We start from the raw sequence: 27,036 nt of genomic DNA, 5'->3' as shown, positions 1-27,036 counted from the left end.
GAGTCAACAGTTTTGGGGAATACTGGAGTGAAGGGAGTTTGAGTAAACCAGGCAAAACAAAATACAGAACGCTGTTGTCACAAGCTACAAGGCTTAAAGGTTTTGGTGGCAATCTGTTTTCCTTTCTCCTCAACTTTAGACTAGTTACTCCAAAACTCTTCTTGATGAGAAACTCCTTTGATTTTCCTGAAGTTTTATGATTACTAATGTAAAGGGATTCGTTAAGTCAAATCTCAGGTGGAATGGGGAGTTCAGTTAGGAGCCAGCCCCTTCAACTCCCCTTTTAGGAAGCAGCATGGAAGTAAGCACTGTAAGACCTCGGAGCCTGCCAGTCAATTTAAAATATTTACTGGGCACCAGCCACGAGTAAAGTGCTGGTGAGGGTGCCCATGGTACCTGGCTGGTGTGCTTCAAAGGTAGAGAGTTAACTAAGTGAGATACAGTGGGAAGATCTTGGTTGCAACACATACTCAAAAGTAGTTCATGTCATTGCAGCTTAAAAATACAACACTCTGGGTTTTAGATGATTCCACTTCCTCCTCAGTTCAGACCTGGTGCTGTCAGAAGCAAAGATGTAGTTGATGGATTCATAAGACAGATCCCACACCTGAGTCTGGGTCAAGTTAAATGTTTCAGCTGCCAGTTGGTACTCTTGAGAAAGTTGTGTTGCAAAAACACCCTTATCATCAGTCTGCCAAAAAAAAATAATAATAATAAATTAATGAACAAGGAAACGACTTTTTAAAAAACAGTAACTTATGTTTAGAATCTATTTTCCTATTTACCATGCTTCTTTTAAGAGTCTAAACAGGCCTATAAATGCATCCATGCATATCTATAACTAAATAGGCCTCTTTATCCTTTTTAAAACAAAACCCAGAAAATCCAGAGCAGTGGCTTTCAGCCATGGCTGCCTATTAAAATCACTAGGAAGCTTTTAAAATGTATCTGTCTACAGGACTCACACCAGATCAAACAAAACAGGATCTTAAGGATGGGTACTGGGCTCAGTATTTTTTTATATTCCTCTGGGTACTGCCCAGGACCTTTATCCATATCGCCAAATCTGAGTCACTCTGGCCCTCTGAAGCCTCTCATGCCCTGATCCTCTCTCACTCCTCTACTTGGGCAGCACGCTGAGAAATGCAAGACAATTAGCTAGTAGTGAATGTCTGACTTTATGCAACAATGGACTGAAAAAGCAAAGTACTTCATATAAGTGATGTGTACACCTTACACAGATCACAGAAGGATGGGCAATGCTGTACCAGAATCCGAAATGATGCTGGTCATAAGATCGAACTGTCTGACTTTTGATGTTTGAGGTCAAACAGAGTTCTAGATGAAAGAAGGAAAAAATCTTTTATTAAAAGCAGATTAATAGACTCGTTCATCAGTGTTCACCAAGTAGATACATGAGAAATTTTTCCAAGGTTTGCTAATTTCACACACCTTATGTGTGAAAATTTGTAGTTCAATCTGTACAGGAAGTATGTGCTACGACTTTTGACAGCAACTACTTCCCCTTCCCACTATGTACTTTTCCCTTTCTTCCCTTTCTTTTACCAAAATGGAGAGGAAAGAGGAATGTTATAAGCCACTCACCATGGAGAAAGCAGGGAAGAATTATGAAGGAAGTTTTGAAGGATTGCTGCATTTTTTTTCTTTTTTTAATTTAAATTCAATTTGACAACATATAGTATAACATCCAGTGCTCATCCCATGAGGTGCCCTCCTTAATGCCTGTCACCCAGTGGATTACTGCACTTCTTCCTGGTCTTATAGTGGAGGCTAAAACAAAATGGTAGCACTGCTTGAGGGCTACAGTATTATAAAAAGCCAAGAGCAGAAATGGACTTAAAGAAAACCCTTAAAAACACCTTTACTCAGATAACCATCTATTTATGGTCTGCTCCAAGTAAGTTCATCTCAAGAATGACTTCTATTATTAACAAATTCCTGCCTTGACACATTATACTTGGCTCCCCAGCCAGAGCAGAAATAACTTCACTGACTTGATTGATGGCGTTTGCTCACTATGATAAGGCAGGCTCAACACAGGGTCACTCTGTCCAAGGGATGGCAGCCTGTCCCCTCACACTGCTGGGCACAGAGCTGGGCCACCACACTAAGATCACTATGCAAATGGCTTCCATTTTCTCAACTTCTGGGGGTGTTAAAAATGTCCTTAGTAAAAAGAAAAAAAATCTCATTATGAATTGCTGAAAACTCTGTAATTAAAAAAACACATACCCACACAAATTTTTTGAAAATTCATAAAACTAAACTCAGCAAATTGATCATTCAGTAAAATGGTTTTCAGTCAACTGCTTTTTTCCCTCCACGTAAGTATGGCCTTCCCTGACCATCCAACTGAAAGTGATTATCTCATCACTATTATATCAAACTGTTTAATTTTCTTTAAAGAGCTTAACACTGACATTTTCCTGTGTAACTGTTTATTGTCTCTCTTACCTAGCCAGAATATAAATTCCTTGAGAAAGAAACCTTGCCTGTTTTGTTTACTGCTCTATTCCCAGTAATTTGAACAGTGTGACTGGCATAGCTACTCCATAAATATGTGTTGTTAATTAAAAGCAGCTCCAGAGATTATCATGTAGACACATAAGTGGTAATAGTCAACATACATTTAAAAATGTCTTGGAATCTTCCATAATTCTTAATTTTTAAATAATTGTCACACATTTTTATAATACATACTAATTTGGTTAGTCATTTTAAAATACTAGATGACCCTTATTCCTTCAATATAATAATTATTGAGTTCTAAGAACTGGGGAATGTAGCAGTGAACAAGACAGACAAGGGCCCTGCTTTCATGGGTTTATATTCTAATGGAAGCTAAAACTTCCTGTTACTTAAATAAGTAAGGCTCAGGAAGCACATGTACCATGCCACTTTTAATTTCTACATGACATATATTTAGAACGGTACTTCTCTGCATACATGTTGCAACCAGGTGACTGGGGACCAATGTACAGAGTGTTATCAGGAGGACCTGAAGCCCTAAGCCTTACCCAGTGGTATCCGATGTTGCCTCACAAAGTCTACCAGCTCAAGGGATCCTTCCTCAGAGGAGCTGAGAAATGTCCCATGCCCAATTCTGTCAGGAAGCAGATCCAGAAGTACTTGTGTTTCTTTTTTTTGGTTTGGAATCTCAAAAAAAGGAGAGAGAGGGGATCAATAACCTCTTTTAGCAGTTCTTAAACGGTACTATTTTTCTGTAACTAGCTACTTTGTTCCTCACAAAGAAGATAATGCAGACATTCTGGAAAGCTGAACTACCTATACCTTCCCAGCTCTCTTCTTGGCCTTTATTTTCCCATTCATTTCCCAATATTCTTCTAGATTCATTTCAATGATAATAATTAGAGTTAACAATAATAATAATAATGATAAACACTTTTAGACCTGCTTTGTGCCTTTTAAGGAGGAGACATAAATTCTCCTTTAAACCTCACAAGAATCTTGTAAAGTACTAAGATGAAGAAATTAAAGTTCAGAAAAAGTAACAAGATCAACTCAGGAGCAGAAATGAAATGAGAAAGACCTTTCAGTTTTTATTTTTTTCCTCCTTCATTACACTTCTCTACACTTAGATTTTTTTCAAATATACCTAACTTTTGTAGTTAAAACAAAGTTTTTTGTTTTGTTTTGTTTTGTTTTTTTAAGTTGCCTAAGGTCATGGAGCTCTGACTCCAGGGCCCAGATTCTCTGTGTAGTATGCTCATGTTTTATTTTTTACTTATTTTTTTAAGGATTTTATTTATTTATATGACAGAGAACATGAGTACAAGTGTGAGTGGGGGTAGTGGAGCACAGGGGTAAGGAAAGAACTCAAGCAGGCTTGGAGCAGAACCCACATGGGGCTTGATCTCATGACCTTGCAATCACGACTTGAGTGGAAATCAAGTCAGACGCTTAACCAATTGAACCACCCAAGCACCCCACTGCTGTATATACTGATATACAACTACCATGAACAGGTCTAGCTGTACTCTTTATCTACTAGATAGCCTACAAGACAAATGACCATAACATGTTGAAATGAAATATTTTACATCCAATGGATCAAACAAGAAAAGCAACAGAATAAAGAAAATTTTAAAATTTTCTAAAGAAACAAATAGACACAGAAAAAAGAAAAAGAAAAGTGGGGATGCCTGGGTGGCTTAGTGGTTGAACGTCTGCCTTTGGCTCAGGGTGTGATCCTGGGGTCTGGGATCGAGTCCCTTGCAGGGAGCCTGCTTCTCCCTCTGCCTGTGTCTCTGCCTCTCTCTCTCTCTCTCTCTCTGTATCTCTCATGAATAAAGTCTTTAAAAAAAAAAAGAAGCAACAGAAAGTAAGGTAAAGAGAAGGTTATGATGCTGTGCACAAAAACTACAGATAACTGGTCACAGTAACACATGCTGGCTGTTTCATTTTATTGACCAACAGCTTCAATCAGACATCAGTTAGGTTAACTAGAGGATGTCCTGTAAGTGACAGATCTTTTTTATCAGAGTGTGGAAACACAGACTCTAGATTTAACTTCTGCCACCAGATTATTGACTCTTTGCTTATAGACATGAAAAACATCAGTATTGACAGGAAGCTCCAATTTTTTCCTTAATCTTTAAATCATGATGCTAATCAACCCTTATATATTACTGCATCTAATACTCATAAATAACACTGTGAGGTAAGTAGCTTAATTTCCTGTACTTGAGACATTAAACTCCAAACTCATCAAGCTGTACACATTAATCATGTACAGGTTTTTGTATGAAGAAAAAAGAAAAGAAAGAAAAGAAAGAAAGAAAGAAAGAAAAGAAAAGAAAGAAAGAAAAGAAAAGAAAAGAAAAGAAAAGAAAAGAAAAGAAAAGAAAAGAAAAGAAAAACGAAACGAATAGGTAGAAGTACTGTGGTATAAAGTAAATCCATTTGTAAAATGGGGGAAAGTGCAGTTGACTCCCTTGTTTAACTCACAGGGATGTGCTTAAGAAAGTGACTGTTCTCCAGCCATTATCTGTACATTATGTCACTGTGCTCATGTTGCCAAGGAGCTGGGGCCCAATGACAGGCACCTGATCTTCTGATGAGCCTTATAAAATAATGAGGAGCTACTTCCTTTCTTGCCAGTGCATGTGATACATTCAGGTCCCTTATGAGGACAAGTGAGATGAACTGCTGCTTTTCTTAGTGTCAGCTTGCCAATGACAAGACTGATGATGAAAACTTATGCATTTTCTTCAGTAAGATGTCAATAGCTGTTTTAATGACGCAGGTGTAGTATGAGTCAATAGCTACCCTCAGGAATGACAAAAACAAAAACAGTAACATAAGGTACTAATGCAAGTCATACCTCTGTCATTATCATTTACATTTATTTTTTTAAGATTAATTTATTTATTCATGAGAGACACAGAAAGAGAGGCAGAGACATAGGGAGAGGGAGAGGCAGGCTCCCTGCAGGAGCTCAATGTGGGACTCAACCCCAGGACCTCAGGATCACACCCTGAGCTGAAGGCAGACACTAAACCACTAAGCCACTGAGGCATTCCTTTTTTTTTTTTAAGGCATTCCCATTATACCCATTATAATTTACATTTTAAAATATTTATACTTTCCTCCTCTTCTACTTTATTTTAATCTCCAAGATTACTTTTAGCCATTTACAAATGATTATTATTTTCATTGTAATCTATCCTCAGCCTAATTTTACGATATTATTTACCTCTGAAAGATGCAATGCCAACTTGAGGCCTGCTTTCTTAGCTTCTAAAAGAGGTTCCAAGAAGTCTTTTGCCTGTCCTACCTTGAAGATAAAAGTTAAAATGAAGATGCATGAGAATTCTAGGCAAACTGAAGAATTATGTACTGTGTCAATAAAGGAATAAAATAATAGCAAGAAAAAAGCAGATTGATTCATTTTAAAATTTCATTTATAAAGCACCTACAATGTGTTAGACGCTTTAGGGAATACTAAGCTGGCAAAGACACAATCCCTGACCTCAAGAATGTTAAGTCACATAAAGTCATGTATCAGTGAACCTGAAATCAATCAGCCACACTAGATATAGAGGTTGCCAAATTTTATTTTTGCAAGAAAATCTAGATTATCTAGTGCTAAGGAGAACTTGCATGATTCAGGAACTTGTATGATTACAGCAAAGAAAGCTTCTACCAAATGGATGAATGAAACAAGAGCAAAATAGTCCTGGTTTAGACAAAGACCTAAAAACCCATTTTGTGGGACTCTCTAAAATCCAGTGATTTTCAACTATGGTCAATTCTGCATACCTCACCAGGGGACATTTGGCAGTATCTAGAAACATTTTTGGTTGTTACAACTAGGAGGGTGCTACTAGTATCTAGTGGGTAGAGAAGACAGGGATGCTACTAAACATCCTGCAATAGATAGGACATCCTCCCAGGACAAAGGATTATTTGGCCCACAATGTCAATAGTGCCACAAGTTTGACAGTGAGACACTGTCCTTGAATCTGACATTCAAGAAGCTCTAGGCCAGCCTTTCTCAACTGGAGGTTCTATGAGATAATTAAGGCCAAGCCATAATTAAATATTAAACATGAATCCTATGTAATGAATTAATTAATCTCCTCTCATGCAAATCTTACTTTTTTCTTTTTTTAGAGTGCTTAATTCTTTCACGGAACCCTGGCTGAGAATAGCTGCTACAGACATTCTGGGCCACCCAGGGCAGGATGGGTCTTTTTTAATTTTTAAAAGTTTATTTGAGAGAGAGAGAGAGAGAGAGAGAGCGAGTGTGAGCGGGGGTGAGTGGCGGGAAGCAGATGCGCCTTTGACCAGGGAGCCTAACATGGGGCTCTATCCCAGGACCCTGAGATCATGACAGAGTGAAGGGAGATGCTTAACCGACTGAGCCACCCAGGTGCCTCTATGTTTTTAAAAAAAGATTTTAGTTATGAATAGGTCTTTATCCACACAGAGAGTCTGCTGGACCTCTGGAGAATCCAGGATGCCCCAAGCTCATCCTTACCCAACAAACTGATTCTACCTTTCAGAATTAAAATGTATTTAGGAAAAACAGCTTACAGTAGGGTCTCCACTGAGGTCAAGGCCAAGAACTGTATTGTCAGTAGAGAGGAAGAACTCTTCAGCAAGTTTAACAGTCTCCTTGGCTACTGAAGGGCCACCTCTTCTGTCAATTGCTATCAAATACCTTTAAAATAAGAAAAATAGAGTTGAAAACAAATATAGCCCAGATGAAAAAATATGGCCAGAGAGGTATGGCAGTCTGCATGTAAAAGTTCCTTAGTAGAAATACTGCCTGACACAGAGGGGGACACTTGACGGGATGAGCACTGGGTGTTATTCTGTATGTTGGTAAATTGAACACCAATAAAAATTAATTTATAAAAAAAAAAAAATACTGCCTGAGTGATAGGACAGCTTACTTTGCCAGAGGGCATGACACATAAATTCCTAAATAGCACCAAACATCTAGTTAGTATTCAAATTCTTAAATGTTTCATATTTTTTTCTTGTATTTGTTGTTCAGTTTGTTTGATTCAGAGTTCAACTAAGGTCCATGCATTGTGTTGGTCAATGCATCCCAAGTTTCTTTTAATCTAGCACTCCCTCCATGCCCTATCTTTCCTCTTCTCTGCAACCCTCCACTGTTCTTGAACTCATTTATTGAAGAAACCAGGTCCTTTGTTCTAAAAAGTTTCTCACAATATTCATTTTTCTGAGTGAATTCTTGTTGTTAATCTGTTTCTCCCTTGATATCTATAAACTGAAAATTGGATCTGATCTAGAGGCTTGATCAGATTCGATTTTTTAGCAAAAGTATAACCTAAGTGGTGGTGTGTTCTTTCATCAGGAGGCTAAGATCCATTATTTAATTAAGTGTTAAAAAATTGGTAATATTATTTTTTTAACACATATCCAATAGCTGATGCAAAGTCATTCTTCAGGTTAGCTGGAATTCTACAAGGCATCTAATACCCAGATGCCTGGTTTTTTGTTTTTTTTCTTCAGATAAAATATTATAGGTTTATTTAAAACTTAATTCTCACCTTGAGTATGCAAAATACAAGCTCCACAAAATGTTCATTTTTTACTTTGTAGTTTACAAATATACAAAATAGAAGTTTGCTTAAATTTATATTACATATTTATTAAGGCAAGGAACTATATAGAAAAAAAACATTTGTTCTGCTTAAGGCATACTTGGGAATAAACCATTGTACAAATTATTGCACATCTGAAACCACTGTGCATAACAGACTGCATAAAAAATGTTAAAGAAGTAAACCAGGCATATTTACCTGACTTAGGTCATAAATGTAGATCGGAAGACAAAAATTAACTCCTGTTAATATTGCATATTTTTCATCCAGCATTTACTAATTTTTAAAAAAATTTTAAAAGAAGATTTTTATTTATTTATTCATGAGAGACACAGAGAGATAGGCAGAGACATAGGCAGAGGGAGAAGCAGGCTCTCTGTGGGGAACCTGATGTGGGACTCAATCCCATGTCCTGGGATTAACCTGAGCTGAAGGCAGACGTTCAACCACAGAGCCACCCAGGCATCCCAGCATTTATTAACTTATTTTTTTACACACACACAAAATTCCTCCAGCATTTATTTATTTACAAATTTTGGAACAACTATATATAAATGCAGTTTTTTTTAACTTAACAATTTCTCCTGCCATTAAATAATGTTAGAAAACAATATAAATCATCGGGACATAACATAATGTAACTGTCCTCTGATTGCTAAATGTTTTAGGATGTTTTCCACTTTTTGCTATAAATAACACTACAGGGGCTCCTGGGTGGCTCAGTCAGTTAAGCATCTGCCTTGATCCCAGGGTCCTGGGAATGGCCCAGTATCTAGGCTCCCTGTTCAGCAGGGAGTCTACTTCTCTCTCTGTACCCCTGCCCCCGCTTGTCTCTCTCTCATGTTCTCTCAAATAAATAAATAAATAAATAACACTACAATAAAGAATCCTACACAGGGATCCCTGGGTGGCGCAGCGGTTTAGCGCCTGCCTTTGGCCCAGGGCACGATCCTGGAGACCCGGGATCGAATCCCACATCGGGCTCCCGGTGCATGGAGCCTGCTTCTCCCTCTGCCTGTGTCTCTGTCTCTGTCTCTCTCTCTCTGTGACTATCATAAGTAAATAAAAATTAAAAAAAAAAAAAAAGAATCCTACACAAAATCAATTTATTTCCTTAGGATACATCTCTAGAAATGGGAGTACTGGGTCAGAGGGAAACATCTTTATACATCTTAATACATACTGCTTTTTATTTTTATTTTTTAAAAAAGATTTTATTTATTCATTGGAGACAGGGATACACAGAGAGAGAGAGAGAGAAAAGAGAGAGCATGAGCAGGGGGAGAGAAAGAGGGAGGAGAAGCAAACTCCGCATTGAGCTGGGAGCCTGACACAAGGCTGGATCCCAGGACCTGGAGATCACAACCTGAGCCAAAGGCAGACACTTAGCCATCTGAGCCATCCAGGCGCCCCACATACTGCTGTTTAAAGAAATTTTTATTTAGGGGCACCTGGATGCCTCAGTCAGATAAGCACCTGCTGTTACTTCAGGTCATGTTCCAGAGTCCAGGGATCAAACCCTGTATCGGGCTCCCTGCTCAATGGGAAGTCTGCTTCTTCCTCCCCGCTCTGCTCCTGCTCTCTCTCTGCATGCTCTCTTGCTTGCTCACTCTGTCTCAAATAGATAAATAAAATATTTAAAAAAAGAGGTATTTAAAATATGCTTACTAGCAATGTATAAGTTCACAAATAGTGGTTATTACCCTTTTTTGGGGGGGCTACTGAAATGGCATTGTAATATTTCTTTTTAAAATTATCTGATTATGGGTGCCTGGGTGGCTGTCAGTTGAGTGTCCAACTCTTGATTTCAATTCAGGTCATTATCTGAGAGTTGTGACATCAAGCCCCACGTCAGGCTCCATGCTTAGCAGGCAGTCTGCTTGAGATTCTCTCATTCCTTCTCCTTTTGCCTCTCCCCCACCCCTGCACGCGCACGCGCACACACACACACACACACACACACACACACACACACCCTCCCTCAAATAAACAAATCTTAAAAAAAATAATCTGATTAGTGAAATTAAATAGTTCCCTGTACACTTACTGGTCATCTGTAAGTGTTCTTTTCTGAATTCTCTAGTCTTTTGCCTGCTTTTTTTTTTTTTTTTTTTTTTGAGAGGGATATGAGTGTTAGTCTAGTTAAGCTTAATATGGAGAGATTTTATAGCCAGAAACTTCACAGGTAGCTTTCTTCCTTCAAGGACTTACTGAGTCCTGATTATATATCACTTCTAAGTACTGGGGGGGTGGTGGAAAACAAAAGATAAGGTTCCTGGCCTCATGAATTTTTACTCGAGTGGGTATGTACACACAAATAAAACAAGATAGTTTCTGACCTTGTTAAGAAGAGTGCCACAAAGGAAATAAAAGGATTACTAGAGGATTTAGAGGGATGGGGGGCACTTTAGATAAGGTGGTCAAGGAAGGCCCCTCTGAGGAAGCGAAAGGCAAATTGAGAACTCAATAATGAAAAGCTTGGGATGCCTGGGTGACTCAACGGTTGAGCATCTATCTGACTTTGGCTCAGGGCATGATCCCAGAGTCCCTGCACGGAGCCTGCTTCTCCCTCTGCCTTTGTCTCTGCCTCTCTCTCTCTGTCTCTCATGAATAAATAAATAAATCTTAAAAAAATAATAATGAAAAGCTAGCCATGCAAGGATATGGTGGAAGTGTGTTCAAGGCAAAAGTAACAGGAAGTACAAAGGTGCTGAGGTGGGACACTCTTGGCCTGTTTGAGGAAGAGAGAGCAAACCAGTGTATAACAATGACAAGTGTTCTACATAAAGCTGTTGAAGTCAGAGAGGCAGCCAGATTACATGGGACCTTGTAGGCCACAATAAGAAGTCTGGATTTTGGCTGAAGAGCAATGGGAAGCTGTATTTCTCTAGAGCAACATTACTCAGAATTTTATTCCCACATGGTAAATTTAGAATTGCATTCTCAACTATAAGCAACAGAGTTCTTCATTCTGTTTTTCTAAGATAAGAATCAGTTATTGTTTGACTTATAAAAATCTATTTTACTTATGATCAAAATAGTAACATTTTCACATTCTACTTTTTCTAAGGTACAATGCTTCTTACCTAACATCAATGTCTATGTTTTCTTGTTTGGACTGTTTTATACCCTCAAGTACAGATTCCACATAAGTCTTTTTAGTCATTCCTGGAAAGGACATAAAGAAAATATTTATAAAGAGATCATCAGTTATTTCATCCTTCAACATTCCTCTATGGGGATCCCTGGGTGGTGCAGCGGTTTGGCGCCTGCCTTTGGCCCAGGGCGCGATCCTGGAGACCCGGGATCGAATCCCATATCGGGCTCCCGGTGCATGGAGCCTGCTTCTCCCTCTGCCTGTGTCTCTGCCTCTCTCTCTCTCTCTGTGTGACTATCATAAATAAATTTAAAAAAAATTAAAAAAAAAAAACATTCCTCTATGAACAATTACATTTTTATTTTATGCTGTGACAAGAGCATAATCAAAGATAAGTTAAAACATGGCCTTATGGGTACATTCTCATAAATGCTAATCGTGCTTTTGAAAAAAAATTTTAAATGAAGTACTAGAAAGCAGAAAAAAAAAGAAAATATAAGCCCACTTAAAAATTATTATTAGATTCAACAGACATAAAACTACTGTTATGGCTGGCTCAGTCGGTAGAGCATCTGACTCTTGATCTCAAGGCCATGAGTTCAAGCCCTATGTTCAGTGTGGAGCCTACTTAAGAAAAAAAAAAAAAAAGCCTAAAAAACCAACAAACAAAACTATTCTCACAAACTGCTATAGAAATCTGAAATGTTCACTCTAATAAAACAAGAATAAGCCTTTTTCTAAGGTCTGTCCTTAAAAAAACAAAGACAAAAGCAAATCATTTTTCCCTATTAGCAGAATGTTTTCCTGCTGGTCCAGAAAAGAAATCCCTTCTTGGGTTCCTGCCTCTTCAATACTGGTCAGGCTCAGTGTTTCCTGTCCAAGGGTACCAAGGGTACTAGAGCAATTCTTCCAATTTTAGGTGCACAAGTCTTCTTCTTCTGGGGAGCTCTGAAAGAGCACTTTCCAGAGCAACCTCCTCTAAAACACTCTTATCCCCCAATCATAAAATGCTTACTTTAGGTGGAAAAATCTCTAATAACACAGAAAATTATAAAGAAAAAAATGAGTAACCTATAATCCCACCATTCAGAGATAACCACTGTCTTTTTCTAAGTATACACATATATTTTTTTGAATAGATGAGGTGCTACTAGGTATATATATGTATCCTGTTCAGTCATTTAACACTGTATTCTGAGTGTTATCCCCAAGTCTATAGTGTCTTTGCAAATATTTTTAATGGTTGCCGAATATTCCATTAACCCCCCTCCCTTTTTTTTTAAGATTTATTTATTCACGAGAGAGACAGAGAGGCAGAGGGAGAAGCAGGCTCCATGCAGGGAGCCCGACAGGGGACTCAATCCCTGGTCTCCAGGATCAGGCCCAAGCCAAAGGCAGCTAAACCACTAGGCCACTGAGGCTGCCTTCCATTAACCCTTATTTAACCATTCCCCTATATTTGCATATCAGGTTAGCATCCCTCTTTGAATCTCCATTCAAAGAGCAAACGAGCTCTGGTAAGTGGCAAGTTTCTTCTCTCCTTTTCACTATCCTCACCACAACCTGGAACTGATCCTGCAATTTAAAAATGCATGGTAAGAATCTTCTGTTTATCCCATTTCAACTCTTAACTCTATGTAGTTTTAAAAATGTTATCCCCTGAATGACTGGGCTACACATATCAGGGTTCACAATGAACCAGCAGGGCCTCTTCAGGTCACAGACAAATGACAAAGAGGGACTGACACTACAAAATATCTCTTGATGCTGTCCTTATGAAAAGAGGGTCCCAGGAAATTTCTTCAGACCATATCTAGATCCACTTATCTCCATCCAGAGAGGTTTTACCACCTTGCTGGTTGCTCCTGACCTAAGACACTATCAGTCTCTGAGAAGTGACTGAAAAACTTTCATTTCTGTGATTTTCATAAAACATGATTCAGCATCTATTTGGTGGAACTGTCTCACATGTGCTCTTGATGCAAGAAGTAGCCTCCAATTAAGACAATGTAACTATAAGAAGGATCCTTTTCTCAGAGTGAGAAAAACAAATAAGAACCAACAAAATTTTTGAAGGCCTTTTAATTCCCTTAAACAGATAATCTCTGACCTGATTTTTAAACTTAGTAACTCACTCACTCATAATGTACATCAGAAGATTTGGACTGTTGAATCTGTAATACTGTAAAAGTAAGTGCTTCATATTCTCAACTTATAAACACATGAATCATCAAAGCATAGAGGAAAAAGGTATATTTGCTGAGAAGTAATTAAATCCTACCTGTAGCATTTTCTCTTCTGGGTGTGCTCCTTAGTTCCAGGTACTTGACACCATCATCTGCAAATTCTTTAATGACATCTTTTGTGACCTGATAATTAAGGCAATGGACACAATATTGATAATGTTGGTGTTAAGGTCCCAATGAAAATGCCAAATGCTACAGCTCTATTTCATTTGCAAAATATATTGCAAGTCTCTCACATGGCTAAGATGGCCTGCTTTGTCATATCCCTGTTGCAGACTGTGACGGGACTATAACACTTCCAAGAACTCCCATCACAACCCTCATTCTCACTTTAAATCCAAATCTGCACATCACATGTACTTTTTATTTCTATTTTCTCCTTTTAGCCATTTCTCCATTTCCTAGTATTCATAACAGCAGTTGATAAAACAGAGAAATGAGGCAAAACTAAAATTACTTATGAGTGTGTAGTACTAGGAAAGTACATATGGAAGCAAGTAGCTAAAACAATTAGGCATTACTGATATACCATTTAAAGTCATGGCTTGGGATCCCTGGGTGGCGCAGCGATTTAGCGCCTGCCCTTGGCCCAGGGCGCGATCCTGGAGACCCGGGATCGAATCCCACATCGGGCTCCCGGTGCATGGAGCCTGCTTCTCCCTCTGCCTGTGTCTCTGCCTCTCTCTCTGTGTGTGTGTGACTATCATAAATAAGAAAAAAAAAAAAAAAAAAGACTTGCAGCTGTCTTTAAAAAAAAAAAAAAGTCATGGCTTAAGGTTCTTATTCAAGTTATTTACAAATGAAAGTTGTACTTTTCAAGAGTTTCTTCAGGCAGGGTGAAATTTTCCCCAGAGTTTCTTCAGGCAGGGTGAAATTTTCCCCAGAAGTTTCTTCAGGCAGGGTGAAATTTTTCCCCAGAAAAAAATTTCTCTTTGGCAAAGGAAATGGGTGATAAATATGAGTAAAATGGTATCCAATTTAGTACAAATTTTAAAAATCCAAAAATAACTAAATGACTAGGGTCAATGGTATTAAAAGGATGAAAGCATGTTTTTCTTCTCTGCCATCCATCCTAAAAAAAAAAAAAAAGAAAGAAAGAAAGAAAAAGAAAATCAAATCTAGAAGAAAAAAGGACCAGGTTGGTAATGCTGTGACAACCAGCCCTAGTTAGTCCCTGTAGTTGGTATCCTGATCTTAATCTGTTTTGACTACATGTACATGGGCATGCAAGTGCAGTGTCCTGGTAAAAGAACAAAGGTTGGCTGATTGTGTAGGCAGTGCCTAACAAGGCAGCACTACTTTGGTGGATTCATTGTAATCCAAGGTCTGGGCTTCATCTGGAGTGTGTGTGTGTATGTGTGCACGTGCATGTATGTGTACATTTAACTAAAGCCAAAAAGGAATTTATTATAATTATACTAAGTTAAAATTCACCAGGAGTTCTGGAAAATCAGCCTCAGAGACTACACAGCTCAGGTCAACACAAAAGCATTCAAAATCATGTGACACTCTTGGACCAAGCAAGACACTACTGCTTCCTCCACTATAGAGCAAGACCCTGCAGCTTCTGTACCATCATCACAGGCACCGGACCCCATGGCACTGCAAACTCCATGTTGCTGCCAATGCTACCACCAGAGTGTAGGCCTCATCTACGCAGGCCAAGGAACTGTAGTTACCAGCTCATATGTGGCTAATGCAGAAGCCTATTTGTTATGTATGCAGTGACAATGAGGGTGAAATGAAGGTATGAAATGGCAGTCCTTAGTGACTAATAAGACCACAGCTACTATCCAAGGTACCCTTTTTCTTGGTTTCTTGAGCTACCAGTGAAACCAAACAGAACAACAGAAGCTGCTGGCAAGTATGGAATGAGAGCAGTGGGACGATTTATGTAGGCCATGGTGAGGCCTGTGGTATCATTCCTACTCATGTCCAAACACTTCTTGGGGTTCCCAATCATGTCTGCCAGATTAGGCCTTTCTGCTCCATGCAGCAAGTGGTACTGAGGACAACTGTTATTTGAGTTCCTTCTTCAGACAGAGTACATCCACAATTAGTTAAGTTTCTGCTTACTCAAAGGATGGTAAGACTGCATCTCTTGAATGAGAAAGAACATGGGCTCTGGACTCAGAGCCCAAAGATCATCAATTCTGCCACTTACTCTCCCTATAAGTGACCCGAACAAGTTACATGTAATCAATTTAAGCCTCAGGGGTTTTTTTTCATCTGCAAAAAGGGAACAATAAGAATACCCACCTCAGAAAGTAGTCTTGGATGTCTGTCTGGCAAATGCAATAGTTAATATTATTATTTCAGGCACATTCCAATCCTTTCTCTTTGAGATTACATCCAGGTCATCTTGACTAAACTCTTAAGTGATCCCATACACTTGGTCTCACGTTTACGAACAAACAATCTCTTGGCTTACTCCCACACAAGGTTCACTTATTATATGTAAATGCTATTAACTCCATTCTCAATGTCATTCTTCTGAACCACCTAAAGTTGCTCATTTGGGACGCCTGGTTGGCTCAGTTGGTTAAGTGTCTGCCTTTGGCTCAGGTCATGATCCCAAGGTCCTGAGATCGAACCCCACATCTGGCTCCCTGCTCAGCAGGGAATCTGCTTCTCCCTCTTCCTCTGCCTGCTGCTCCTCCTGATTCTACTCTCTCTTTCTAATAAACAAAATCTTAAAAAAAAAAAAAAAGAAAAGCTTTAAAGTTGCTCATTTTAGTACCACTAAGTCAAATCACAGAATCGCAATTCCACCATTTTATTTAAAGATTTTATTTATTTGAGAGAGACTGCTTCTTGGCCTTTTGGCTAAGATCAAGTGTATTTATCTGAGAGAGCATGCATGAGCGCACAAGCGCATATAATCGTGCTTGAGTTGTGGGAGGGACAGAGGGAGAGAATCCCCAAGCATACTCCCCAATAAGCCAAAGTGGAGGGGGGGTGCTCCATTTCATGACCTTGAGATCTTACCCTGAGCTGACCACCCAGGGGCCCTTCCTTATCTCATTTTTTAAAAATTATTTTTTAATTTAAATTCAACTAATTAACATATATTATTGGTTTCAGAGGTAGAGGTCAGTGATTCATCAGTCTTATATAATACCCAGTGCTCATTTACATCACATGCCCTCCTTAATGTCCATCACCCCATTACCCCATCCCCTCACCCCCCTCTCCCTCAGTGACCCTCAGTTTGTTTCCTATGATTAGAATTATGGTTTGTCTCCCACTGATTTCATCTTGCCTTACCTCATTTTAATAAAGCTTTTTACCAACTTTGAAAGGAATGAAATAATGAGCATAACATTACTCTAGCTCTAGATAAACTCTCAGAATCCAAGATTTCATCAGTTTTACTCTGTTACAATCAACAACAGAAAGTGAGACATTCCTAGCAGCATTCAATATCTATTGAGTGGCTAATTAGACAATCCTCTTTTGAGTTCCTATAAATCCCTGTGTGTGTCTCTAACACACAGCTTACCTCATTATGTTGGATTGATGTGCTTATGTATCTGTTTCTCTAATCTAACTATACATTCCTCAGGGGGCACTCTCTTTAACACAGTGCCTAGAACATTATGGGCACTTAGGCAACTTTTATTAAACTAAACTTTCGAAGTCAACTCTCCTCTAAAGGGTGATCAATTTACTTAATATTTATCATGAGGATCAGTCTCAGCCAGGAAGGAAAATTTCTTTCTTGACCAGTCAAGAGTTAATTCTCAAGGTCATACCTCTTACTCTGCATTTTTTTTCTTTTTTTTTAATTTATTTTTTATTGGTGTTCAATTTGCCAACATATAGAATAACACCCAGTGCTCATCCCATCAAGTGTCCCCCTCAGTGTGCATTTTTTTTTAATGATTATGAAAACTGATAGGATTCTGTTTTTCTCCAGTTACAAAGAGTACATTTTAAAATGCCACCCTAGTCAGACAATGATACAGAAGCCAGTCATCCTTATCAGAGTCTAGTATCACAGAGTTTCAGATAGGACGACACAGAGGTGGGAGGCCTGGGTGGCTCAGTCAGTTAAGCATTTGCCTTCAGCTTAGGTCGTGATCTGGGAGTCCCAAGATGGACCCCGAGCCCCGCATCGCATTGAGGCATTGAGTCCTGCATGGAACCTATGCTCAGCAAGAAGTCTGCTTTTCCCTCTGCCCCTCCTTCTGCTCATGCTCTCTCCCTCTCACTTTCTCAAATACATAAATAAAATCTTTAAAAAAAAAGAGAGAGAAAGATAGAGAACACAATGGTGTCCTCTAATCCTCCATCTCCAGAAGGAAGGACTAGGAATTAACCATTCAATCTCTAATTACTTCCTGAACTTCATTCTTTATACTGTCCACCCAGGCAGTTAAAAGTATATCAAGTAGTATCTCAAGTAGTACAGATAAAGCCTTATCAAGAAAATATCCATCTATGGTCAAATATTTCATTTGATATGGTATATATGGAAAACAGGACAAGATTTTATCCTCTATGTAACAGAATATGTTGATCTTGGTTCTTCTCTCAGATCTTTTACAATGAATGTAGTCTTTTGATATTAACTCTTAGCAATGTCCAATAATGGTTTTGAAAACAGTTGCCACAAAAAGGAGAAAATATTTTCATTAGGCTCTTGATGAAAGCAAAACTTCATGTGAATAACAGAAGGCTATAAATTACTTAATAATTTTTAAACCACTCTAAAAATTGCTTCATTTCTCACCATTAGAATATCTTCAGGGCTAGTAGTAAGCTGATGAATAATCTGAAACATCTGGAAACATCTGCAACAGGAAAAGTTTTAATATATTCTAGTCATCAAAAACTTGTCACTGGAGACAAATCCAACTAAACTGAATGAATATATTTTAGGCTACTACTAATTATATATTTATAAAGAACTACAGAATAGGTTCTTCAAAAATTACACTGATCTGGAAGGATAATCAAATGCCTGAAAAGAAAACGTTACTTTTAAGTGGGAAATACTATTTCCCTTTGCCACATCCCCTACCTCCTGTTGACAGCAGCAAACAGGGAGAAAAATCAATAAGCCTACATTTTAACCTCTAAAGAATATTCTAATATAGAATAACTTTACAAATGTTAATCACTAAAAATACTGTCAATGGTCTAACAGCTGGAAAAAAAATGCTATATGTTATACTCTCCATACCAGATAGCTACCCTATTAATTACTAAAATCTGGATTCTTACATAGTATTTACAATCTCAAAACTCTAATAGTGAATAAAAGAAGTATGTCCACAACCTCCCCAAACTTACTCTTCTAAAGTTCTTTTCTTTCCCTTATCAATCATAGTCATCTGATCATTGATTTTAAGACCTGGCTTCTTGGCTATCAATTTCTTCATAGTATTAGAACTAATGGATCCATTTAAGTGGGCATGAAGTTCCTAAAACAAGAGAATACAATTAGTAAAAATTTCTCAAATAGCCACTAGATTTATAGCATCATACCAGGTACCTCATGTTTGTAATTTGCACTAGGCAAACTGCCTACTAGATGTAACTATATAACTTTTAAAGTTTACAAAATTTACAAATTCTACCTATAAAATTTACTTTTCTTTGAGGAAACAAACAAACATAGACATCCTTATACTTAGCAACCACTCCAGTATTCTGTGGTTGAATTCTCACCACTTTAGGTAATTCTGAGTAAAAGGCTGTCTTCCACGGCTGTTGGTTTTCTTCTGCTTCCATCATGATTTAGCGGAATAAAAAGGTCTTTCTCCAAATACTGTTATTCTTGTTATGAACAGTGCTTCAGTCAGTAAGTTCTGTGATCTTCAATTTCCTTCAGTTTGTTCTACGTCCACACATTTTGATAAGATAAACTGTAGATGTAGCTCTGAGCTCAGGTTCCCCTATTTAAACAAATGTGAACATTTTCAGATGTTGACCTAAAAACAAAGAAACAGAATTTTGCAGTTTATTCTTCAAAAGGCAAAAAGCCAACTGGAGGGTATTATGCTAAGTGAAGTAAGTCAATCGGAGAAGGACAAACATTATATGTTCTCATTCATTTAGGGAATATAAATAATAGTGAAAGGGAATATAAGGGAAGGGAGAAGAAATGTGTGGGAAATATCAGAAAGGGAGACAGAACATAAAGACTCCTAACTCTGGGAAACGAACTAGGGGTGGTGGAAGGGGAGGAGGGCAGGGGGTGGGGATGAATGGGTGACGGGCACTGAGGGGGGGCACTTGACGGGATGAGCACTGGGTGTTATTCTGTATGTTGGCAAATTGAACACCAATAAAAAATAAATTTATTATAAAAAAATAAAAATAAAGCTGGAAAAAATACAATAAAATAAAACTGGCTTAAAATTTTGTATTTTACCACAACACAAAAGGAAAAAAAAAAAAAAGGCAAGAGCCCCTTCAATGCTATTAAAGCAAATTAACCTAACCTAGAAATAAGAAAAGGCCTCAAACTGGTAAGAAGTTAATTAAAATATGAAATTTAGTAAGGTGTATTCCTTACCTATTAGATCCTTTATAAATTTTTTTTTACCAGTTCTGCCGTTTAGTAGCTATATGGCCTTAGTTACTAAACTAATGGTTTCAGCTTCCTTATTTGTAAAAATGGGATACAAATGCAGAGTAGCTATGAAGATTAATCAAGTAATTTAAATTCCCCTCTGCTATGCTCCTGTATAATTCAGTGACTACCTTTAAGTTAGCACTTTGTCACATTGTATCTCAGTCACTGTTTTGTTTTTTTAAGCTCCATACCTAGCATGGAGCCCAACACAAGGTTTAAATCACAACCCTGAGGTCAAGACTTGAGCTGAGAGTAAGAGTCTGATGCTTAACCGACTGAGCCATACAGGTACCCCATCTCAATCATTGATTTACTTGTCTTTCTTCCTCACCAGACTATAATCTTCAGAAGAACAATGACTATGGCTTATTCTACCTCCCTAAGACCTAGGACAGTGCCTAGCACATTGTTGGTGATAAATAAAGCCTAATTTCCCTTCACCTCTGAAGTGGCTTATAAATTAAGATAAAATTCCAAATGAAATTTAGTGATTTCTCAGAATAGCCACCCTAATCCTCTGGGTTCTCACATATTAATGATAATGATGTTGATAAAAACAGTTCTCATTCAGAGCCCACCAGATAAGTGACAAGTGCTTTTACTATTAAGTTTGATTCTTGCAATAACTTTGCAAAATAAATACTTCTGCTACAACACAAATCAGTAAATTGATACTGAGAGGGGTTACATAAGTTGCCCTGATATTAAAATGGGCAAAAAGGAAAAACAGTTTGGGGGCACCTGAGTGGTTCAGTAGGTTGTGTCCAACTTTTGTCTTCAGCTCTAGTCATGATCTCAGGGTCATGGAATTGAGCCCCACATAGGGCTCAGTGCTCAGAGCGATCTGCTAGAGATTCTCTCTCTCTCCCTCCTCCTCTGCCCCTCCCCTTGCTCATGCTCACTTGCTCTCTCTCAAATAGATAAAATCTTAAAAAAAGGGAACCCTGGGTGGCGCAGCAGTTTAGCGCCTTCCTTTGGCCCAGGGCGCGGTCCTGGAGACCCGGGATCGAATCCCACGTCGGGCTCCCGGTGCATGGAGCCTGCTTCTCCCTCTGCCTATGTCTCTGCCTCTCTCTCTCTCTCTCTCTGTGACTATCATAAATAAATAAAAATTAAAAAAAAAATCTTAAAAAAAAGTAGTTTTATAGAAAGGCACTTGCAGACATTTCATTTGCAGTCATTTCAGGAAAGACTGAGCATCTTTCCTCTATAGTGTCTGATTTTAATGGATGATACAAAAGATAAGTCAGGATGTTTGTATTTTTTTGCCCCAGCCAATCAAGAGGTTTCACCTAAGCTTCTAGAAAGGAAGGTGAAATAAACTCTCATCTATGCCTTTAACAGGTAAGAACTACACCTTACTAAATTTCAGATTTTAATTCACTTCTTGTACCCATATTCCTCTTTATTCTTCCCATATTGTCCTGTCTCTCCTTTCATTCTAAGCCAAGCTCCTTGAAGGCATAATTTAGACTGGCTGCCTCTATTTATTTATCTCCCATTCACTGAAATAATGAATTCTGCCCTTACTGCTCCACAGAAATTGCTCTCTGAAATCATTTAGAGCTCTTCAACGCCAAATCTAAAGACACTTTTCAGTTATCAAACCTTTATCCTGACTCAAACCTCCGAGTTCCAGTATCCAAATCCAAATTGGCTGAACTCCTAAACTCTTGCTCTTAATCATTCTGCTAGACTGCTGCAAGATAACCATACTTAGAGTCATCCTGATTTCCTTCTTCACCTTAGGCCCTGCAGTCAGGCACCAAATCCCAATTAATAAATTATAAATTTCCTCAATATCTCTGGAAGCGGTTTCCTACTGTTGATGACTTCCAAACCTCCAACTCAAAAACAACATAATGCTTATTTTAAACCCCCAACAAGACTCAGACCCTATCAGAGGGAATAATTACCCCCCTTCTGTGATCTCCCTCTTTCGTGGATATATTCAACAGTACCCTAGAGTCACAGACTTTTGGAGGTGGAGGGGAATGTCATTTTATAGCTGAAAAATAAAGGTTTTACTTATTGTCAGCTTTGCACAGAGCCGGGAATACAAGAGAATTAATACTATATATATGCGGGGAAACATTTACTGGGTGAACCACAACCTCTGTAAAAGTTTCATTTTGCACCTGGCCTCACTGACTTGTTTTCCGTTAAATGGGACTCTTTTTAAACTGTGCAAGTATTAAATAAATTAGTAATTACTAGTGGTTAGCATCTGAGGAACCACCCCTTCTTCGCCCTGCCCATCAACCAAGGTCAGTGGTTCTAATCCTGCTTTGTCCCACCAGAATACTCGGCGCTGACCCTGCCGTCCAAGGAAGTCCGGTTGTCAGTCCCCACACACTCACCCTTAAAGGTGTCCGTCAATAGTTGAGTCAACTAAGAGGACTCAGCTAAATTTTCCCTTCGGATGGAAAGGCTTGTTGCGCTTCCCAGACACAGTCCAGGTGCCCACAATAAGCCGGAGGGCGTCTGTCTTCCCGGAAAACGAAGTCTCAGAAAAGTCCCCCCCGCCATGTCAATCACAATCGATTTTAGCACAAGCTACACCCTCCTCAATTCTGATTGGAGAGGGGCCCACGTCGCGGAAGTGACGCACACACAAGCGGAAGGGAAGTCACGGAGGAAGGGTGCTTCTTCCGTACCGACGTCCCCGAGGTGGCTACTCCCGCACCAAAGAGAGCTCACCACGGAGACGGACCGCCGCTCCTCACGCTCTTCTCGGCCATGGGCCCGCGGGGCCGCGAGCGTCGGTCGGGGGCGGTACAGAGCACGAACGACAGCAGCGCCCTCAGCAAGAGTTCCCTGGCCGCGCACGGGTACGTGCACGACCCCTTTGCCGCGTTGCTGGTTCCGGGGACCGCGCGCCGCGCGCCCCTCATCCACCGCGGCTACTACGTCCGCGCACGCGCCGTGGGGCACTGCGTGCGCGCCTTCCTGGAACGGACGTGCGCGGCCCCCGGCGCTCCTCGCGCCCAGGTCGTATCGCTGGGAGCCGGTTCAGATTCGCTGTATTTTCGCTTGAAAACCGAGGGCCGCCTGACCCGGGCTGCAGTCTGGGAAGTAGATTTTCCGGACGTGGCCCGACGCAAAGCGGAGAGGATTCAAGATACGCCGGAACTGTGCGAGTTGACCGGGCCTTTCCAGAGCAGGGACCCCGCATCCGTGCTGTGCTTTGAGAGCGCGGACTACCGCCTCCTAGGCCTGGACCTGCGGCAGCTCCCGCGATTGGACCAGGCCTTGGCCGCCGCCGGCCTTGACGCGGCTGCACCCACGCTGCTCCTGGCTGAGGCCGTGCTGACCTATCTGGAGCCGAATGATGCCGCGGCCCTCATTGCCTGGGCAGCCCAGCGTTTTCCTGATGCCCTGTTCGTGATCTACGAGCAGATGAGGCCACATGATGCCTTTGGTCAGTTCATGCAGCAGCATTTTCGGCAGCTCAGTTCTCCCCTGCATGGTCTGGACCGCTTTCCCGACGTAGAGGCCCAGCAGCACCGCTTCCTTCAGGCGGGCTGGACTGATTGTCGTGCCATGGACATGAATGAATTCTATCGCTGCTTTCTCTCCTCAGAAGAATGCCAGCGCGTGGAAAATCTTGAACCTTTTGATGAGTTTGAGGAGTGGCATCTGAAGTGCGCCCACTATTTCATTCTGGCCGCTTCAACAGGAGACACTCTGTCCCAAACTCTGGTGTTTCCACTCTCGGAGGTGTTTCCTCGAGTGGATCCTGCTTCTCCATCAGGAGTCTTCCCTGCTAGAATAGTCACTAGTGACAGCCAGGGCCGAAACCTTAAGAGATATGGGCATGCCTCTGTCCTTTTGAGCCCAAGCATTATTCTTAGCACAGGAGGATTTGGAGAGCAAGAGGGGCGGCATTGCCGAGTGAGCAAGTTTCACTTGCTCTCGAGATTTTGTGACTTTGAATGGAAAGGCAACCAAATATGCTGTTGTGGGACCGGAGCCCTGTGGGATGGACGCCTTTATCACACCATGACAAGACTTTCAGATACTCAGGTTTTGGTTCTGGGAGGGAGACTGTCCCCAGTAACTCCAGCCTTGGGAATTCTACAAGTTGGTGTTTGTAAGAGTGAGGACAACAGCACTGAGGACCTAAATGTAACAGTAAAAAAGGCTGGCCCAGAAGATTCCACGTTGTCATGTTGGCGGCATTCAACAACAGAAGTGTCCTATGAAAATCAGAAATATTTGTTTGTGTATGGGGGTCGAAGTGTCGTGGAACCTGTACTAAGTGACTGGCATTTCCTACATATGGGGACAATGGCTTGGGTCAGTATCCCAGTGGAGGGAGAAGCACCTGAAGGTCGGCATTCACACAGTGCCTGCAGCTGGCAAGGGGGAGCCGTTATTGCTGGAGGTCTGGGTGTTTCTGAGGAGCCACTGAGCTCTGTACTCTTTCTAAAACCAAGCTCTTGTGGATTCCTCTGGGAATCAATAGTCATCCAGCCTCCCATTACTCCAAGGTACTCCCACACAGCTCATGTGCTCAATGGGAAGCTTCTACTGGTTGGAGGGGTCTGGATTCATTCCTCCTCAGTTCCTGGAGTGACTGTAATTGATTTAACTACAGGATTGAGCTCTGAGTATCAGATTGACACAACATGTGTGCCATGGCCGTTAATGTTACACAATCATACCAGCATCCTCCTTCCTGAAGAGCAACAGCTCTTGCTCCTTGGAGGTGGTGGGAACTGCTTTTCCTTTGGCACCTACTTCAACCCCCATATAGTGACATTAGACCTTTCTTCCTTAAGTGCTGGAGAGTCGGACTGAGCTTTTGATATATTTAGGACACACTAACATAGACCATTAAAGGTTTCCACAAATAGGATTTGACTGTGGACATTACCACTCCTTCCTTCCCCCTTTTCTTCTCATTAGCACTGCTATCCACTGCAGAAAGTGAAAGAAGTTGTTAAAACATAACAGAGAGATGGTACAAAAGTAAAACATAAGTAGGCCTATCTGAAGAGAATACAGTCCTAGAGTAGGAATTGGGGCGGGGGGCGGGGTGGTGGTGGTTTGGATTCCTTTGTGTCTAGTTTATTGGTTTTCCTCATCTAAGTTTACTCATTTATTTAGAATGACCCTTAGCCTAAGGCAAGTGAAAAATTTCCCTCTGTCAGGCTTTGTGATTTGAGATGTTACTTTGAAAAAGTTTAACACAGATCCTTGGTAAGAATACAAGGTCAATACTCACAGCAGTCCCAGTGGCACAGCGGTTTAGCGCCGCCTGCAGCCTGGAGTGTGATCCTGGATATCTGGGATTGAGTCCCATGTCAGGCTCCCTGCATGGAGCCTGCTTTTTCCTCCCCGCCCCCCTCTGTCTCTATGAATAAATAAAATCTTAAAAAAAAAAACACACACAACAAGGTTGATACTCTGGTTTCTCTGCATATTACATAAATCTTTTGCTTTTTACTAAAGATTTCTGTGGAGAGGTAATGAGTTGTTTTTGTTTTAAGATTTATTTATTTATTTATGATAGACACAGAGAAAGAGAGGCAGAGACACAGGAGGAGGGAGAAGCAGGTTCCATGCCAGGAGCCCGATGCGGGACTCAATCCCGGGTCTCCAGGATCGCACCCTGGGCCAAAGGCAGGCGCTAAACCGCTGAGCCACCCAGGGATCCCCGTAATGAGTTTTTAGCCAATTTTTGAGGCCTTGTTTTTAGGAGGCTATCTTGAAAGAATACAAGGTTGAATATAGCTGAAGGGACATGATTTGACCTCATTCTTCATGTATGAAATCTGAAACGGACTCAGTTACAGTTTGATTAAAGCATTGTGCCATTTAGTGCAGCGCAGAACAGGGATAGCTTTAGTAAGACACATTGGTTAGACTTTATTGAAAAATAGGGCTTTTTTTTTTGCCACTGGTTCCATATTATTTAGATTTATAATGCTAATAAGCCAAACATTTGATGCCTCAACTTATTTTCTACATGGTTAGCTAATGTTTTGCTCCAGATCTAGTCTCTATCCTTTAGTATGGAGAACATAGTATGTTCTGTGCTGACCTTATGGACTATAAAAAAGTTTTCTTGTCCTCAAGTTTCTGGTGAATTCTACCAGTCAGGCACCAGAGGGAGGGTGGTTGGGCAGGAAGAATGGGTCAGGATACTCTGTTTCCTCTGCCAATCTGCAAGTTAGCAGTGGATGCATTCTCTGTCAAAGGCTACACAGCTCCTGTCCTACAGTTCTCTCCAATAAGATATGGTCCTAATTCTGCATTACTCCAGGTTCCAGTAATTGTTCTTCCTTACCACTTTAGGCTTAGGAGTTCTAATGGCTCTCTTAGACCTGAGCTGCACTGTCCAATATAGCAGCCATTAGTCACATATGGCTATTTAAACTTTAAGATAAAATGAAGAATTCAGTGACTTAGTTGCATTAATCAATTTTTTAAAACATGTATTTAGGAGAGCACATGAGAGTGGGCAGAGGGGGAGAGAGAGAATCTCAAGCAGCAAATTCCCCACTGAGTGTGAGCCTGACATGGGGCTCAAATCCCATGATCCTGAGATCATAACCTGAGCTGAAATCAAGAGTCAGAGGCTTAACCCTTCCAAGTCACCTAGGCACCTCTCATTAATCAATTTTAAGTGCTCAATAGCCACATATAGCTAACGTCAATGGTATTAGTGTAGATGTAGAACATTTCTATTTTTGAGAAAGATCTGGACAGCGGCACCTGGGTGGCTCAGTGATTGAGCGTCTGCCTTTGGCCTAGGTTGTAATCCCAGGGTCCTGGGATTGAGTCCCACTTCAGGCTTCCTGCAGGGAGTCTGCTTCTCCTTCTGCTTATGTCTCTGCCTCTCTGTGTCTCTCATGAATAAATAAATAATATCTTAAAAAAAAAGATCTGGACATCTGAGATATTTCACCATCCTGACTTGGTTTCCCTTAATCCTATTCACTTTTAATTAAAGTATCTTCATTAAAGTCTTCTCAATTA

General features: G+C 40.2%; 2 protein-coding genes and 1 pseudogene across 7 annotated transcripts; 2 read left to right on the top strand and 1 right to left on the bottom strand.

Annotated features, from left to right (window-relative positions):
- Positions 1 to 332: 332 nt before the first annotated feature.
- ADAL (adenosine deaminase like) lies at positions 333 to 22,869 on the bottom strand. 6 transcript variants are annotated; one of them, XM_055316644.1, is made up of 11 exons: positions 22,750 to 22,869; positions 19,140 to 19,402; positions 18,762 to 18,892; positions 18,199 to 18,259; positions 13,499 to 13,586; positions 11,207 to 11,288; positions 7,081 to 7,207; positions 5,738 to 5,818; positions 3,039 to 3,177; positions 1,238 to 1,338; positions 333 to 691 (listed from the first exon to the last, which is right to left on the bottom strand). In XM_055316644.1, the coding sequence occupies exons 2-11, from the start codon at positions 19,203 to 19,205 to the stop codon at positions 497 to 499; spliced, it is 1,071 nt and encodes a 356-aa protein (XP_055172619.1). In that variant the 5' UTR covers positions 19,206 to 19,402; positions 22,750 to 22,869; the 3' UTR covers positions 333 to 496. The 6 variants fall into 6 exon arrangements, 5 of the variants coding, with proteins under 5 accessions (XP_055172619.1, XP_055172621.1, XP_055172622.1 ...); XM_055316646.1 differs by having other exon boundaries at positions 19,140 to 19,366; positions 22,750 to 22,867; XM_055316647.1 differs by lacking the exon at positions 22,750 to 22,869 and adding an exon at positions 22,410 to 22,733 and having other exon boundaries at positions 1,233 to 1,338.
- Positions 22,789 to 27,036, top strand: LCMT2 (leucine carboxyl methyltransferase 2). Its single transcript, XM_055316641.1, has one exon. It carries the CDS (start codon positions 22,789 to 22,791, stop codon positions 24,850 to 24,852), a length of 2,064 nt encoding a protein of 687 aa, XP_055172616.1. The 3' UTR covers positions 24,853 to 27,036.
- Positions 25,457 to 25,537, top strand: LOC129504293 (U5 spliceosomal RNA; annotated as a pseudogene).

This window comes from Nyctereutes procyonoides, unplaced genomic scaffold (genome assembly GCF_905146905.1).
Source record: "Nyctereutes procyonoides isolate TBG_1078 unplaced genomic scaffold, NYPRO_anot_genome, whole genome shotgun sequence".
Classification (NCBI taxonomy): domain Eukaryota; kingdom Metazoa; phylum Chordata; class Mammalia; order Carnivora; family Canidae; genus Nyctereutes; species Nyctereutes procyonoides.
The sequence above is the reverse complement of the archived record's forward strand: the minus strand, read 5'-3'. Positions and strand labels throughout refer to the sequence as shown.